Raw genomic sequence first — 17,882 nt, forward strand, 5'->3', positions numbered from 1 at the left:
GATGGATGTAAGCTAGTGATGTGCTTTTAGCTAGGTTTGGGTCGGTTTGTTTGTTTATTATGTTGGCTAGGGATGTGTCTATTTTGGGGATTTTAAGTTTTGGGGTGAATACGTTTGATTGTTTGCAGTTTTGTTGTTGGTTTCCTATTTGGTGTTCGTTATGGTAGTTTATTATTCGTTGGGATATTGGGGTGAGTAGAGGGTGTTTTCTAGTTAGTGCCTGGTTTTGGGGACGTATGTTTTGGTTTAGCATGTTTTGGAGAAGGGGGTTTGATTGAGATGCTGCCCAGAAGTTTAGTGTTAAGTGTTGTCTACGTAAATTTAGTGGCATTTCTCCTGTAAGGGCCTGAAGTGATGTGAGGGAGGTGCCATGTTGAGTACGTGTTACTAGTTTGAGGGCTTGATATTGTATTGAATCTAGTTTTTTGGTTAGGGTTTCGTTTAGGGTATCGTATATGGCACAGCCGTAGTCTAGTTTAGATCTGATTAGGGATGTGTAGAGGCTGAGGAGGGTATCTTTAGAGGCTCCCCAGTTGGAGCCGGTTAGGCATCTTAGTGTGTTTAGATCTTTGCTACATCTGGTGGTTAGGTTTTGGACGTGAGCATCCCAGGAGAGATGCTCGTCGAAGATTAGACCTAGGAATTTAGTTTGCTTTTGAAATATGATTGGTTTATTGTTTAGTTTGAGGAGAGGGGAGGCCCGTCTCATATTTTTCTCCTTCAGGGTTGAAATAGCTTTCTTGATCATCTCCAAATAGGTAGGATGTGCGGCAGCCTTCTTAGGCTTGGCAGCAGCCTTCTTCTTGGGAGTCTTGACAACAGCGGGGGCAGCAGCAGCATCAGCCATAGTGGTAAGTTTGAGTGGTAAAAATTCACGTCAGCTACGAGAGAAGCACAGAGAGCGAATGACACTTCCCCACAGACAGCCCGGCTGATACTCCGGAGGCGCGGACGTCGGAGGAGACACCCTGCTTGTTGTGGCTGATAGCTGCACGCTTACAAGCGCGTGTGCTTTTTCGTGTATTTGTATCCGAATAATCACTTCTTAATCAAGGAAAGTTTCAATTTCAACAATACAGTTAGGTAGTAAAAACATTTGGCTACATTTCGGTTACAATAGCAACGCTCACGGGTGAAGTTCAAAGCCACACGTGCTGTTTCCAATGAAGCGACCCAGTCTAAAATGTAGACATCGCTACTTTCAAAAGCACATTTTTAGCCTTGAGACTCAAGTTTATGCATTTTAAACGTTGCCTGTCAATTCTCAATATATCTAACTATGAAAGTAAAACACAACACTCATCAGTATTGCCTATGATAAGCTAGAACAAGCTTTCAAACAACGACAATGAAGCACGTTTTTCTGACGACTTCGCCATTTTGCAACAGAAAACATTTGACACTATATTTCTGGAGACATAATTTTGGTCACTTCAATTAGAGTTGAAACTAACTTTGTCATAACAAGTAAGTAACGGGGATTTTACTTTCAGGAAAACAGTCTAGTAAGACGAGGATCTCGGGACACAAGCAGCTAGGGCGCGAAGCCCCGAACAGTAACATATATACATTGGTGTTTAGATCACTCGATCGGTCGTCACAGATTAAGTCTTTTTGCCTGTCTTAATAGCACGATATTAGTAGGGGTCTTCGTCGTTTGGATGTTAATTTTACCAGAACAATATAGGCTACCATCCATCAACGAAAAGTGAATGTTTCAGACGAAAGGCCGGATCGAGTGAGCGAGTGTGCCGGGCCTCGTGTTAAACAGTGATCACATGTTTTTAGAACGGCTAGATTTTAATCCCTGTAAATATACATCATAAATCAACAAACACAACATGTCTACTGAACCCGCTGAAAACGCGAGCATGCTGTTTTCATGGCAATGTCTGTTTACCAATGTGTGGTGGCTATATGTAGCTAAAGTTTGCCGACAAGCATTGTCTACGGCCATACCACGTTGAAAACACCGGTTCTCGTCCGATCACCGAAGTAAAGCAACGTCGGGCCCGGAGAGTACTTGGATGGGTGACCGCCTGGGAACACCGGGTGCAGTAGACATTTTTGCTGTGCGATTCCCACTTTTTTTCCTTTTTCGACCATAAGGTGCACTTGCCTCATTCACATCTGATGTAATCATACACTTTTATTTCCTTGTAAATGGCCCCACTCATGCATGTCTGCTCAAAGACATAGCTGCCAGCCATGTATTCTTACATACCTTTACAGAAAGGAATTTTCCACTATACATGTGATCATATTCAGTTGTCAGTTCACCCAACTCGTCAACTATTCTGAAGGCATGTACGTCCTTTTCGCCACATAAAGGTGTTTGCGTGCACCGATAATTGACTATTTTACTTACTTTCTTACTTTCAAAGCATGAATATATAATATATACATGTAAAATTATAATGTTGTTCGTGTTAAGTCTCGGCTCACATCTCTTTGCCTACACAGATAAGAAAAGGAGAAAGAGTTAGATCGTACAGAGCGCCTGTCAATAGGAGTTCACTGGCTTGCTGCTGGAAAATGTATTTTGAAAGCTGTGAGCAAGCTGATCACTGTTGACACGCTTTAAAAATATGAAAAAAAAACGACGCGACTGTGTGATAAACCAGCTATTTTATGTTCCCCGTTCTAGCTGATCGCTGGCAAACGTACTTTAGACTTATTAGAAAGTATTTCCATACATTTCTCTCGCCATACAACAGGTAGATGTGACATGTTGCAGGTAGGGGGCTAGGCGAAACGCACACGACCAAGGGCGCACAACTCTTGGCGCTCTATTTGAAAAGTCGTGCACAGGCGAGGCGTGTGTCGGTAAAACACCCCGTGGATGTCTGGCCTTTATCGCCGTTTTACACCTTTGAACACAACGTGCATGTGCAGCTACACACATAGGAAGTCTGCACTCAGGATATTATATATATCAACGACACTAATCGCCTCACTTTCCAACATACACCCATTTGGGGGGTTAATAAACAAGCATAACAACAGTCATTAGTGTGAAGACACACTACCCCACCCCCCCATCCCCCCCCACACACACAATAAAATCCCTGACATACCTTTATCAACATCACCTATGTGTGTTATGTGCGTGGTGGGTGTTGCTGCCACGTTATCTCTGTTATCACGAGAACCTGCACTTTATTACTGCTAATATACATATTTATTGTTTTGTTATCAGTGTTTTCAAGTTTTCTTTTGGGGTATTTGGATGGCCCTGAAAAGGGCCTTTGGACCACAGAAATGTGGAGCGAAGGCGTGACAATGAGAGCTTAAGCCTTCTTTGGCTTGACTGCCTTCTTCTTGGGGGTCTTGACCTTCTTGGGTTTGGCTGCTGCCTTCTTGGGTGTCTTCGCCTTCTTGGGCTTGGCTGCAGCCTTCACCTTCTTTGGTGACTTAGCGGCCTTCTTAGCGGCTGTTTTGGGTTTCTTGGCAGCAGCTGGCTTCTTGACTTTCTTGGGGGATTTGGCAGCCTTCTTTGGTTTGGCAGCTGCCTTAGCCTTCTTGGGTTTTTCGTCTTTCTTTGCCTCGCCAAGACGGAATGATCCAGCGGCTCCAGTTCCCTTTGATTGCTTCAGTGCGCCGTTCTTGACTCCATTTTTCAAAGCAGTCTTGATGCGAGCATTGATGGCCACCTGGTTGTCACCAACCTTGTAGTTGGCCAAGATGTATTTCAGAACAGCCTGTCGGGAAGAACCACCCCTTACTTACTTACTTATATTAGGAGATTTTACGTGCGCTTTCCGACTGGAGCGTATTTCGCACACGGGCCCGGCCGGGCCACTTAGTGGTATAAAAGTGGTAGCGAGAGGAGTGCAACCAAGGAGGGGGGTTTAGTGGTTGCTTATATAAAGTTTTGAAATTTTGAGATTTGGAATACATGCCTTGGGGGAGTGGTTGGGACTAAGGGAGTGTGTGGGGGTGAGTTGATGTTTTTTGGATGTTTAGTGTTGGTGGTTTAGTGAAGTTTTAAATACGGTTAATTAGTTCTGTTTTGGTTAGGTAACTGCCTAGGGCTTTGAAGTTTTCTATTTTATTTTGGGGGTTAAGGATTGCTTCTAAGGTAAGAGCGTTATTTGGATTTAGGTTGGTTTGTAATGTTGTACGTTGTGTGAGGTAGTGGGTGCAATGTAGTAGTACGTGGTCTATTGTTTCTGGGTGAGTGCAGTGTGGGCACTTCCCGTTTGCGTGTTTTTTTAATTTTAGAAGGTGGTTATTTAGTTTGGTGTGTCCTGTTTGGAGTTTGGTGATTATTCTATCGATTTTTTTGGAGGGATGGAGGATTTTTGGTTTGGTGAGGGGTTTTTTGAGGGTTTTTAGGATTTGGGTTTTTGTGTTTTGATAGAGGTTATGCCATTTTTGGGTGATTTTACGTTTGTTTATACTTTTGATTTCTGCTTTAGATATTGGTAGCTTAAGGCTTATGTCTGGTATTTTTAGGGATTGTTTTGCGGCTCTGTCTGCGTTTTCATTCCCGTAAATTCCTACGTGAGCTGGTATCCAGATAAGTTGTATGTTTTTGCCTGCCTCTGTTAGTTTGTTTACGCTTTTGAGAATTTGGTTTATTAATTTTGGGCGGTTTTTGGTGTTTTTGTTTTGGAGGGCCTGAAGTCCGCTTAGTGAGTCTGAGAGTATTAAGATTTTTTTTTGGTTTTTGGTGTGATGGCTGTGGAGCGCCGTGGCGATACCCATGAGCTCTGCGGTGAATATAGATTGGTTGTTTGGGAGTCGGAAGGATTGAGTATTTTTGACTGGTTGGGCTATATGGACTCCGAAACCTGTGTGATTTGTGATCGGATCAGCGGATCCGTCTGTGTATATGTGACACCAATTTGGCCATTTTTGATGGATGTAAGCTAGTGATGTGCTTTTAGCTAGGTTTGGGTCGGTTTGTTTGTTTATTATGTTGGCTAGGGATGTGTCTATTTTGGGGATTTTAAGTTTTGGGGTGAATACGTTTGATTGTTTGCAGTTTTGTTGTTGGTTTCCTATTTGGTGTTCGTTATGGTAGTTTATTATTCGTTGGGATATTGGGGTGAGTAGAGGGTGTTTTCTAGTTAGTGCCTGGTTTTGGGGACGTATGTTTTGGTTTAGCATGTTTTGGAGAAGGGGGTTTGATTGAGATGCTGCCCAGAAGTTTAGTGTTAAGTGTTGTCTACGTAAATTTAGTGGCATTTCTCCTGTAAGGGCCTGAAGTGATGTGAGGGAGGTGCCATGTTGAGTACGTGTTACTAGTTTGAGGGCTTGATATTGTATTGAATCTAGTTTTTTGGTTAGGGTTTCGTTTAGGGTATCGTATATGGCACAGCCGTAGTCTAGTTTAGATCTGATTAGGGATGTGTAGAGGCTGAGGAGGGTATCTTTAGAGGCTCCCCAGTTGGAGCCGGTTAGGCATCTTAGTGTGTTTAGATCTTTGCTACATCTGGTGGTTAGGTTTTGGACGTGAGCATCCCAGGAGAGATGCTCGTCGAAGATTAGACCTAGGAATTTAGTTTGCTTTTGAAATATGATTGGTTTATTGTTTAGTTTGAGGAGAGGGGAGGCCCGTCTCATATTTTTCTCCTTCAGGGTTGAAATAGCTTTCTTGATCATCTCCAAATAGGTAGGATGTGCGGCAGCCTTCTTAGGCTTGGCAGCAGCCTTCTTCTTGGGAGTCTTGACAACAGCGGGGGCAGCAGCAGCATCAGCCATAGTGGTAAGTTTGAGTGGTAAAAATTCACGTCAGCTACGAGAGAAGCACAGAGAGCGAATGACACTTCCCCACAGACAGCCCGGCTGATACTCCGGAGGCGCGGACGTCGGAGGAGACACCCTGCTTGTTGTGGCTGATAGCTGCACGCTTACAAGCGCGTGTGCTTTTTCGTGTATTTGTATCCGAATAATGGAACGAGGAAATAGAACAAACTAGGAAAAAACGTAAATCAGCCTTCAATAAAGCCAAACGCGACCATAATCACATACCGGTAGCTCACCAACTAAACCACCAAGTCCAAACACTAGTCAAAATAGCAAAAACCAGAGACTGGAAAAAATTCTGCGAGGGACTAAATAATCGCACAGATGCCAGAACAGTCTGGCGCAAAATCCACGCCGTCAGAGGCTTAAAAAAACAAAAAAAAACGCCTAACATAAACAACTCAAATACTCCCAGCGAAAAAGCAAATAACCTAGCAAACCACTTTTCGGCAATAAGTAGCAATAACAACTTCAGCCATAAATTCAAACAAAAACTCCAGGCAGAAACCAAACCTATCCAAGAACCAAACAATAACAACCTAGAAATAAACCAACCGTACACAATAGAAGAACTAAACCACGTACTTCAAAATAGGAAAAAAGGAACAGCCCCAGGTCTAGACTTAACTTCCTACCAAATAATCAAAAAACTCCCGCCCAAACTACTCCAGTCACTACTAAAACTCTATAATCTAATTTATCTAAACGGCCAGGTTCCAAATCCTTGGAAAGAAGCTCTCATTATCCCCATCCCTAAACCCGGTAAACCAGCCAACCAAGCCAACTCCTATAGGCCAATATCGCTCACCTCTAACCTATGCAAAGTAATGGAATCCATGGCAAAAAATAGACTCCAACACTACTTAACCCAAAATAATATAATTAATTCAGACCAAAGCGGTTTTACTCCCGGCCGCTCAACCCTAGATAACCTAGCACGTCTAGAACAGGATATTAAAACAGGACAACTAAATAAACAATATACTACAGGCATCTTTCTGGACTTTTCCAAAGCCTTCGATATGGTATGGCACAACGGGCTAATCCAAAAACTTAAAAAAATAGGACTAAAAGGTCAAATCATAAACTACATCCAAAGTTTCCTTAAAAACCGTAAAATCACAGTGGGTATAGACCAGGCCTTGTCGGACCAGTGTCCACTAGAAAACGGCACACCCCAAGGCAGCATTCTTAGCCCCACACTATTCAACATAATGATAAACGATCTCTTTGATGGCTTATCCCCTAAAATAAATACTTCCAAATTTGCAGATGACGGAGCCCTCTGGATCCGTTCTAAAAGTATTTTAACATCCCAGGACTTACTCCAGAAATCACTAAACAAAATACAACAATGGGCCGATAAATGGGGGTTCTCCCTAAACACTGAAAAAACCACAGGAATAGTATTTAAACATAAAAATATGACACGGGCCACCCCCACCCTTAAACTAAACAACAAACCAATCCAATTTCAGAAACAAACTAAATTCTTAGGACTAATATTCGACGAACATCTCTCCTGGGATGCCCACGTCCAAAACCTAACCACAAGATGTAGCAAAGATTTAAACACACTAAGATGTCTAACCGGCTCCAACTGGGGTGCCTCTAAAGATACCCTCCTCAGCCTCTATACATCCCTAATCAGATCCAAACTAGACTACGGCTGTGCCATATACGATACCTTAAACGAAACATTAACCAAAAAACTAGATTCAATCCAATACCAAGCCCTCAAATTAGTCACACGTACCCAACAAGGCACCTCCCTTACGTCACTTCAGGCCCTCACAGGAGAAATGCCGCTAAACCTACGTAGGCAACACTTAACACTAAACTTCTGGGCAGCTTCTCAATCAAACCCTCTTCTACAAAATCTCCTAAACCTAAACATACGTCCCAAAAACCAGGCACTAACTAGGAAACACCCTCTACTCACTCCAATTTCCCAACGTATTATAAACTACCGCAACGAACACCAAATAGGGAACCTACAACAAAACTGCAAAAAATCCAACGTATTCACCCCAAAACTTAAAATCCCCAAAATAGACACTTCCCTAGCCAAAACAATAAACAAACAAACTGACCCTAACATAGCTAAATCCACCTCACTAGCCTACATACATCAAAACTGGCCAAATTGGTGCCACATCTACACAGATGGATCTGCTGATCCATTCACAAATCACACAGGTTTCGGAGTCCACATAGCCCAACCAATAAGAAATACGCAATCCTTCCGACTCCCAAACAACAAATCTATCTTCACCGCAGAACTCATGGGTATCGCCACGGCCCTCCACAGCCATCACACTAAAAACCAAAATAAAATCCTAATACTCTCAGACTCACTAAGTGGACTCCAGGCCCTCCAAAGCAAAAACACCAAAAACCGCCCCAAATTAATAAACCAAATTCTCAAAAGTATAGATAAATTAACAGAGGCAGGCAAAAACATAGTACTCACCTGGATACCAGCCCACGTAGGAATATACGGTAATGAGAACGCCGACCAAGCCGCTAAACAGTCCCTAAAAATACCAGAGATAAGCCTTAAGCTACCAATAAGTAAATCAGAGATCAAAAGTATCAACAAACACAAAATCACCCAAAAATGGCATAGCCTCTATCAAAACACAAACACCCAAATCATAAAAGTCCTCAAAAAACCCCTTACCAAACCAAAAATCCTCCATCCATCCAAAAAAATCGATAGAATAATCACCAAACTCCAAACAGGACACACCAAACTAAATAACCATCTTCTAAAACTAAAAAAACACGCAAACGGGAAGTGTCCACACTGCACTCACCCAGAAACCATAGACCACGTACTACTACATTGCACCCACTACCTCATCCAACGTACAACATTACAAACCAACCTAAATCCAAATAAAGCTCTTACCTTAGAAGCAATCCTCAACCCCCAAAATAAAATAGAAAACTTCAAAGCCCTAGGCATTTACCTAACCAAAACAGACCTAATTAATCGTATCTAAAAATTCACTAAACCACCAACACTAAACATCTAAAAACAACAACTCACCCCCACACACTCCCTTAGTCCCAACCACTCCCCCAAGGCATGTCTTCCAAATCTCAAAATTTCAAAACTTTATATAAGCAACCACTAAACCCCCCTCCTTCCCTTTTGTCATTATGTGGGCTTTTAGTGTTTGGAGATTACGATTTTGGTTTGGTTTTTGGTTTATAGTCCTGCGATTGCTAGGTTGTAACTATCGTAGAATTCTTGGTAGGTTTGGGTAGTTAGATTTAGTCTATGTGCTACCTGGTGTAGGTTAGTGGCTTTAAGGTCTGGTTTGATTTCTTTAAGCATGTATACTAGTAGGAGTGTGAAGCTATTTAGTTTGGTGGTTAAAGTTTCGGGTTCAGGTTGAGTTTGGGGTTTGCGTTTGCGATTTTTCAGGGTTTTGGGGGCTGAAAATGTTTTATCATTTATGTTTTGATCAGTTGTGGTTTGGGAGTCATCTAGGTTAATTAGATTGGTTTCCTCACTATCCATGGGAGTTGTGTGGGTGTTTGGTTGTGTTGGAGTAGGTGTACTGGGTATTTCAATGGGTTTAGTAATGTTTAGTTTTTCGTGTGTTGCTTGCTCGTGTGTGGTTGTTGTTGCCCTGGTGGCTGTAGATTGTATGGTGTTGGGGTGAGATATGGTAGGTTTAGTGAGTTTTGGTTTAGGTGCGGGTGTGGATGCGGCGACTGGTTTGGGTGTGGCGAATGTTGGCGGGTAGTGTTGGGTTTGGGTGTTTGTGGCTGATGCTTGTGGTGTTGGCATGAGGACGCCGTCGTACGGGCTCTGTAGGTGTGGTTGGTTGTTTGGTTGTGGTGTGGGTAGTAGGGGTGTTCTTGGATGCTGTGTCAGTTTTCGTGTTTGTAGTTTGGCCGAGTCGATGTTTATGTGTCGGTTGGCCTGTTGGGTGAGTGTGTGTTTGTGGGGGCATTTGTTGGATAGTGAGGAGTGGGTGTTTGTTTTGCAGTGAATGCACCAGGGGGCGCATGGCCCTAGACATTGAGGTTGAGCGCAGTTTCTACATTTAGTTTTTTGATATTTACATCCGTTAGCGGTGTGATTGTATTGGAGGCAGTTTGTGCACTGTTTGACTTGTTTGATATAGGGTTTAACTTCTAATTTAGATGACGCTCCGAAGGAGATGTGTTTAGGGGCTTCTGGATACGTTTCTGATTTTTGGAAGTTTATGATGACTATCGGTGTGTTGGTTATTCTACCGTTCCTATTTGATGTAATTCTTTTAGTGCTGGTTATTTTAGGTTGGGGGAAGGAGCCTGTGTTTAGATTTGCTTCGTTACTGTAGAATTCTAGGTCCTCCTCTGACTCTCTAGGGTTTACTCTAATTACTCCTCTAGTGTATAGTTGCCAGTTTGGGGTTTGGTGGGTTACTGTGTATTGAAATATTTCCGTTATTTTTTTGGCTGCGTTAAGTGATTGTTGGTCCGGAAAGATGATCTGAAATCCTTTGTGGGCTTCCCTGATTTTATCGAAGAGTATTTGTTGTTTTTTAAAGAATGATCCTACTTTATTGGCGGAGAGTACCTTACTTAGGATGTTTATGGGGCCAGCCGCGCAGAAGTAGAGGGCGAAGGTGACTATAGATGCGGGGGTGGAAGGTGATGCAGGTGTTGTGTTTGAAGCATTTAGCTTCCGTTTCTTTGGGTTTGTTGTGGTTGCAGGCGAATCCGGAGTTTTGGTGGGAGAAGCGACTGTGGTTTGCTTTCCGAATTCGTGCGGGATGAGGGTTTCAGGTGTCCGATCGGAGGTGTTGTGGTTGCACTCTTCTCGCTTCCCCTTTTATATCACTAAATGGCCCGGCCGGGCCCGTGTGCGAAATACGCTCCAGTCGGAAAGCGCACGTAAAATCCCCTAATATAAGTAAGTAAGTAAGACAAGCATTGTCTACGGCCATACCACGTTGAAAATACCGGTTCTCGTCCGATCACCGAAGTTAAGCAACGTCGGGCCCGGAGAGTACTTGGATGGGTGACCGCCTGGGAACACCGGGTGCAGTAGACATTTTTGCTGTGCGATTCCCACTTTTTTTCTTTTTCGACCATAAGGTGCACTTGCCTCATTCACATCTGATGTAATCATACACTTTTATTTCCTTGTAAATGGCCCCACTCATGCATGTCTGCTCAAAGACATAGCTGCCAGCCATGTATTCTTACATACCTTTACAGAAAGGAATTTTCCACTATACATGTGATCATATTCAGTTGTCAGTTCACCCAACTCGTCAACTATTCTGAAGGCATGTACGTCCTTTTCGCCACATAAAGGTGTTTGCGTGCACCGATAATTGACTATTTTACTTACTTTCTTACTTTCAAAGCATGAATATATAATATATACATGTAAAATTATAATGTTGTTCGTGTTAAGTCTCGGCTCACATCTCTTTGCCTACACAGATAAGAAAAGGAGAAAGAGTTAGATCGTACAGAGCGCCTGTCAATAGGAGTTCACTGGCTTGCTGCTGGAAAATGTATTTTGAAAGCTGTGAGCAAGCTGATCACTGTTGACACGCTTTAAAAATATGAAAAAAAAACGACGCGACTGTGTGATAAACCAGCTATTTTATGTTCCCCGTTCTAGCTGATCGCTGGCAAACGTACTTTAGACTTATTAGAAAGTATTTCCATACATTTCTCTCGCCATACAACAGGTAGATGTGACATGTTGCAGGTAGGGGGCTAGGCGAAACGCACACGACCAAGGGCGCGCAACTCTTGGCGCTCTATTTGAAAAGTCGTGCACAGGCGAGGCGTGTGTCGGTAAAACACCCCGTGGATGTCTGGCCTTTATCGCCGTTTTACACCTTTGAACACAACGTGCATGTGCAGCTACACACATAGGAAGTCTGCACTCAGGATATTATATATATCAACGACACTAATCGCCTCACTTTCCAACATACACCCATTTGGGGGGTTAATAAACAAGCATAACAACAGTCATTAGTGTGAAGACACACTACCCCACCCCCCCATCCCCCCCCACACACACAATAAAATCCCTGACATACCTTTATCAACATCACCTATGTGTGTTATGTGCGTGGTGGGTGTTGCTGCCACGTTATCTCTGTTATCACGAGAACCTGCACTTTATTACTGCTAATATACATATTTATTGTTTTGTTATCAGTGTTTTCAAGTTTTCTTTTGGGGTATTTGGATGGCCCTGAAAAGGGCCTTTGGACCACAGAAATGTGGAGCGAAGGCGTGACAATGAGAGCTTAAGCCTTCTTTGGCTTGACTGCCTTCTTCTTGGGGGTCTTGACCTTCTTGGGTTTGGCTGCTGCCTTCTTGGGCGTCTTCGCCTTCTTGGGCTTGGCTGCAGCCTTCACCTTCTTTGGTGACTTAGCGGCCTTCTTAGCGGCTGTTTTGGGTTTCTTGGCAGCAGCTGGCTTCTTGACTTTCTTGGGGGATTTGGCAGCCTTCTTTGGTTTGGCAGCTGCCTTAGCCTTCTTGGGTTTTTCGTCTTTCTTTGCCTCGCCAAGACGGAATGATCCAGCGGCTCCAGTTCCCTTTGATTGCTTCAGTGCGCCGTTCTTGACTCCATTTTTCAAAGCAGTCTTGATGCGAGCATTGATGGCCACCTGGTTGTCACCAACCTTGTAGTTGGCCAAGATGTATTTCAGAACAGCCTGTCGGGAAGAACCACCCCTCTCCTTCAGGGTTGAAATAGCTTTCTTGATCATCTCCAAATAGGTAGGATGTGCGGCAGCCTTCTTAGGCTTGGCAGCAGCCTTCTTCTTGGGAGTCTTGACAACAGCGGGGGCAGCAGCAGCATCAGCCATAGTGGTAAGTTTGAGTGGTAAAAATTCACGTCAGCTACGAGAGAAGCACAGAGAGCGAATGACACTTCCCCACAGACAGCCCGGCTGATACTCCGGAGGCGCGGACGTCGGAGGAGACACCCTGCTTGTTGTGGCTGATAGCTGCACGCTTACAAGCGCGTGTGCTTTTTCGTGTATTTGTATCCGAATATAATCACTTCTTAATCAAGGAAAGTTTCAATTTCAACAATACAGTTAGGTAGTAAAAACATTTGGCTACATTTCGGTTACAATAGCAACGCTCACGGGTGAAGTTCAAAGCCACACGTGCTGTTTCCAATGAAGCGACCCAGTCTAAAATGTAGACATCGCTACTTTCAAAAGCACATTTTTAGCCTTGAGACTCAAGTTTATGCATTTTAAACGTTGCCTGTCAATTCTCAATATATCTAACTATGAAAGTAAAACACAACACTCATCAGTATTGCCTATGATAAGCTAGAACAAGCTTTCAAACAACGACAATGAAGCACGTTTTTCTGACGACTTCGCCATTTTGCAACAGAAAACATTTGACACTATATTTCTGGAGACATAATTTTGGTCACTTCAATTAGAGTTGAAACTAACTTTGTCATAACAAGTAAGTAACGGGGATTTTACTTTCAGGAAAACAGTCTAGTAAGACGAGGATCTCGGGACACAAGCAGCTAGGGCGCGAAGCCCCGAACAGTAACATATATACATTGGTGTTTAGATCACTCGATCGGTCGTCACAGATTAAGTCTTTTTGCCTGTCTTAATAGCACGATATTAGTAGGGGTCTTCGTCGTTTGGATGTTAATTTTACCAGAACAATATAGGCTACCATCCATCAACGAAAAGTGAATGTTTCAGACGAAAGGCCGGATCGAGTGAGCGAGTGTGCCGGGCCTCGTGTTAAACAGTGATCACATGTTTTTAGAACGGCTAGATTTTAATCCCTGTAAATATACATCATAAATCAACAAACACAACATGTCTACTGAACCCGCTGAAAACGCGAGCATGCTGTTTTCATGGCAATGTCTGTTTACCAATGTGTGGTGGCTATATGTAGCTAAAGTTTGCCGACAAGCGTTGTCTACGGCCATACCACGTTGAAAACACCGGTTCTCGTCCGATCACCGAAGTTAAGCAACGTCGGGCCCGGAGAGTACTTGGATGGGTGACCGCCTGGGAACACCGGGTGCAGTAGACATTTTTGCTGTGCGATTCCCACTTTTTTTCTTTTTCGACCATAAGGTGCACTTGCCTCATTCACATCTGATGTAATCATACACTTTTATTTCCTTGTAAATGGCCCCACTCATGCATGTCTGCTCAAAGACATAGCTGCCAGCCATGTATTCTTACATACCTTTACAGAAAGGAATTTTCCACTATACATGTGATCATATTCAGTTGTCAGTTCACCCAACTCGTCAACTATTCTGAAGGCATGTACGTCCTTTTCGCCACATAAAGGTGTTTGCGTGCACCGATAATTGACTATTTTACTTACTTTCTTACTTTCAAAGCATGAATATATAATATATACATGTAAAATTATAATGTTGTTCGTGTTAAGTCTCGGCTCACATCTCTTTGCCTACACAGATAAGAAAAGGAGAAAGAGTTAGATCGTACAGAGCGCCTGTCAATAGGAGTTCACTGGCTTGCTGCTGGAAAATGTATTTTGAAAGCTGTGAGCAAGCTGATCACTGTTGACACGCTTTAAAAATATGAAAAAAAAACGACGCGACTGTGTGATAAACCAGCTATTTTATGTTCCCCGTTCTAGCTGATCGCTGGCAAACGTACTTTAGACTTATTAGAAAGTATTTCCATACATTTCTCTCGCCATACAACAGGTAGATGTGACATGTTGCAGGTAGGGGGCTAGGCGAAACGCACACGACCAAGGGCGCACAACTCTTGGCGCTCTATTTGAAAAGTCGTGCACAGGCGAGGCGTGTGTCGGTAAAACACCCCGTGGATGTCTGGCCTTTATCGCCGTTTTACACCTTTGAACACAACGTGCATGTGCAGCTACACACATAGGAAGTCTGCACTCAGGATATTATATATATCAACGACACTAATCGCCTCACTTTCCAACATACACCCATTTGGGGGGTTAATAAACAAGCATAACAACAGTCATTAGTGTGAAGACACACTACCCCACCCCCCCATCCCCCCCCACACACACAATAAAATCCCTGACATACCTTTATCAACATCACCTATGTGTGTTATGTGCGTGGTGGGTGTTGCTGCCACGTTATCTCTGTTATCACGAGAACCTGCACTTTATTACTGCTAATATACATATTTATTGTTTTGTTATCAGTGTTTTCAAGTTTTCTTTTGGGGTATTTGGATGGCCCTGAAAAGGGCCTTTGGACCACAGAAATGTGGAGCGAAGGCGTGACAATGAGAGCTTAAGCCTTCTTTGGCTTGACTGCCTTCTTCTTGGGGGTCTTGACCTTCTTGGGTTTGGCTGCTGCCTTCTTGGGTGTCTTCGCCTTCTTGGGCTTGGCTGCAGCCTTCACCTTCTTTGGTGACTTAGCGGCCTTCTTAGCGGCTGTTTTGGGTTTCTTGGCAGCAGCTGGCTTCTTGACTTTCTTGGGGGATTTGGCAGCCTTCTTTGGTTTGGCAGCTGCCTTAGCCTTCTTGGGTTTTTCGTCTTTCTTTGCCTCGCCAAGACGGAATGATCCAGCGGCTCCAGTTCCCTTTGATTGCTTCAGTGCGCCGTTCTTGACTCCATTTTTCAAAGCAGTCTTGATGCGAGCATTGATGGCCACCTGGTTGTCACCAACCTTGTAGTTGGCCAAGATGTATTTCAGAACAGCCTGTCGGGAAGAACCACCCCTCTCCTTCAGGGTTGAAATAGCTTTCTTGATCATCTCCAAATAGGTAGGATGTGCGGCAGCCTTCTTAGGCTTGGCAGCAGCCTTCTTCTTGGGAGTCTTGACAACAGCGGGGGCAGCAGCAGCATCAGCCATAGTGGTAAGTTTGAGTGGTAAAAATTCACGTCAGCTACGAGAGAAGCACAGAGAGCGAATGACACTTCCCCACAGACAGCCCGGCTGATACTCCGGAGGCGCGGACGTCGGAGGAGACACCCTGCTTGTTGTGGCTGATAGCTGCACGCTTACAAGCGCGTGTGCTTTTTCGTGTATTTGTATCCGAATAATCACTTCTTAATCAAGGAAAGTTTCAATTTCAACAATACAGTTAGGTAGTAAAAACATTTGGCTACATTTCGGTTACAATAGCAACGCTCACGGGTGAAGTTCAAAGCCACACGTGCTGTTTCCAATGAAGCGACCCAGTCTAAAATGTAGACATCGCTACTTTCAAAAGCACATTTTTAGCCTTGAGACTCAAGTTTATGCATTTTAAACGTTGCCTGTCAATTCTCAATATATCTAACTATGAAAGTAAAACACAACACTTATCAGTATTGCCTATGATAAGCTAGAACAAGCTTTCAAACAACGACAATGAAGCACGTTTTTCTGACGACTTCGCCATTTTGCAACAGAAAACATTTGACACTATATTTCTGGAGACATAATTTTGGTCACTTCAATTAGAGTTGAAACTAACTTTGTCATAACAAGTAAGTAACGGGGATTTTACTTTCAGGAAAACAGTCTAGTAAGACGAGGATCTCGGGACACAAGCAGCTAGGGCGCGAAGCCCCGAACAGTAACATATATACATTGGTGTTTAGATCACTCGATCGGTCGTCACAGATTAAGTCTTTTTGCCTGTCTTAATAGCACGATATTAGTAGGGGTCTTCGTCGTTTGGATGTTAATTTTACCAGAACAATATAGGCTACCATCCATCAACGAAAAGTGAATGTTTCAGACGAAAGGCCGGATCGAGTGAGCGAGTGTGCCGGGCCTCGTGTTAAACAGTGATCACATGTTTTTAGAACGGCTAGATTTTAATCCCTGTAAATATACATCATAAATCAACAAACACAACATGTCTACTGAACCCGCTGAAAACGCGAGCATGCTGTTTTCATGGCAATGTCTGTTTACCAATGTGTGGTGGCTATATGTAGCTAAAGTTTGCCGACAAGCATTGTCTACGGCCATACCACGTTGAAAACACCGGTTCTCGTCCGATCACCGAAGTTAAGCAACGTCGGGCCCGGAGAGTACTTGGATGGGTGACCGCCTGGGAACACCGGGTGCAGTAGACATTTTTGCTGTGCGATTCCCACTTTTTTTCTTTTTCGACCATAAGGTGCACTTGCCTCATTCACATCTGATGTAATCATACACTTTTATTTCCTTGTAAATGGCCCCACTCATGCATGTCTGCTCAAAGACATAGCTGCCAGCCATGTATTCTTACATACCTTTACAGAAAGGAATTTTCCACTATACATGTGATCATATTCAGTTGTCAGTTCACCCAACTCGTCAACTATTCTGAAGGCATGTACGTCCTTTTCGCCACATAAAGGTGTTTGCGTGCACCGATAATTGACTATTTTACTTACTTTCTTACTTTCAAAGCATGAATATATAATATATACATGTAAAATTATAAAGTTGTTCGTGTTAAGTCTCGGCTCACATCTCTTTGCCTACACAGATAAGAAAAGGAGAAAGAGTTAGATCGTACAGAGCGCCTGTCAATAGGAGTTCACTGGCTTGCTGCTGGAAAATGTATTTTGAAAGCTGTGAGCAAGCTGATCACTGTTGACACGCTTTAAAAATATGAAAAAAAAACGACGCGACTGTGTGATAAACCAGCTATTTTATGTTCCCCGTTCTAGCTGATCGCTGGCAAACGTACTTTAGACTTATTAGAAAGTATTTCCATACATTTCTCTCGCCATACAACAGGTAGATGTGACATGTTGCAGGTAGGGGGCTAGGCGAAACGCACACGACCAAGGGCGCACAACTCTTGGCGCTCTATTTGAAAAGTCGTGCACAGGCGAGGCGTGTGTCGGTAAAACACCCCGTGGATGTCTGGCCTTTATCGCCGTTTTACACCTTTGAACACAACGTGCATGTGCAGCTACACACATAGGAAGTCTGCACTCAGGATATTATATATATCAACGACACTAATCGCCTCACTTTCCAACATACACCCATTTGGGGGGTTAATAAACAAGCATAACAACAGTCATTAGTGTGAAGACACACTACCCCACCCCCCCATCCCCCCCCCCCCCACACACAATAAAATCCCTGACATACCTTTATCAACATCACCTATGTGTGTTATGTGCGTGGTGGG

General features: G+C 43.4%; 2 protein-coding genes and 4 non-coding genes across 6 annotated transcripts; 4 read left to right on the forward strand and 2 right to left on the reverse strand.

Annotated features, from left to right (window-relative positions):
• The first annotated feature begins 1,945 nt into the window (after positions 1 to 1,945).
• On the forward strand, positions 1,946 to 2,064 carry LOC125373579. Its single transcript, XR_007218422.1, has one exon. It is a non-coding gene; the product is annotated as a 5S ribosomal RNA (ribosomal RNA).
• Positions 2,065 to 10,694: 8,630 nt separating this feature from the next.
• On the forward strand, positions 10,695 to 10,813 carry LOC125373578. The gene has a single exon (XR_007218421.1). It is a non-coding gene; the product is annotated as a 5S ribosomal RNA (ribosomal RNA).
• Positions 10,814 to 12,068: 1,255 nt separating this feature from the next.
• Positions 12,069 to 12,602, reverse strand: LOC125373453 (histone 24-like; the record flags this gene model as incomplete). The annotated part of the gene is made up of 1 exon (XM_048384528.1): positions 12,069 to 12,602. A coding segment is annotated over exon 1 (534 nt), but the record flags the coding sequence as incomplete, so codon positions are not given.
• A 1,100-nt stretch (positions 12,603 to 13,702) lies between these two features.
• LOC125373646 lies at positions 13,703 to 13,821 on the forward strand. Its single transcript, XR_007218484.1, has one exon. It is a non-coding gene; the product is annotated as a 5S ribosomal RNA (ribosomal RNA).
• Positions 13,822 to 15,076: 1,255 nt separating this feature from the next.
• Positions 15,077 to 15,610, reverse strand: LOC125373452 (histone 24-like; the record flags this gene model as incomplete). The annotated part of the gene is made up of 1 exon (XM_048384527.1): positions 15,077 to 15,610. A coding segment is annotated over exon 1 (534 nt), but the record flags the coding sequence as incomplete, so codon positions are not given.
• Positions 15,611 to 16,708: 1,098 nt separating this feature from the next.
• LOC125373648 lies at positions 16,709 to 16,827 on the forward strand. The gene has a single exon (XR_007218486.1). It is a non-coding gene; the product is annotated as a 5S ribosomal RNA (ribosomal RNA).
• Positions 16,828 to 17,882: the final 1,055 nt, after the last annotated feature.

This window comes from Haliotis rufescens, unplaced genomic scaffold (assembly GCF_023055435.1).
Source record: "Haliotis rufescens isolate VD_foot unplaced genomic scaffold, xgHalRufe1.0.p SCAF_5, whole genome shotgun sequence".
Taxonomy (NCBI): Eukaryota; Metazoa; Mollusca; class Gastropoda; order Lepetellida; family Haliotidae; genus Haliotis; species Haliotis rufescens.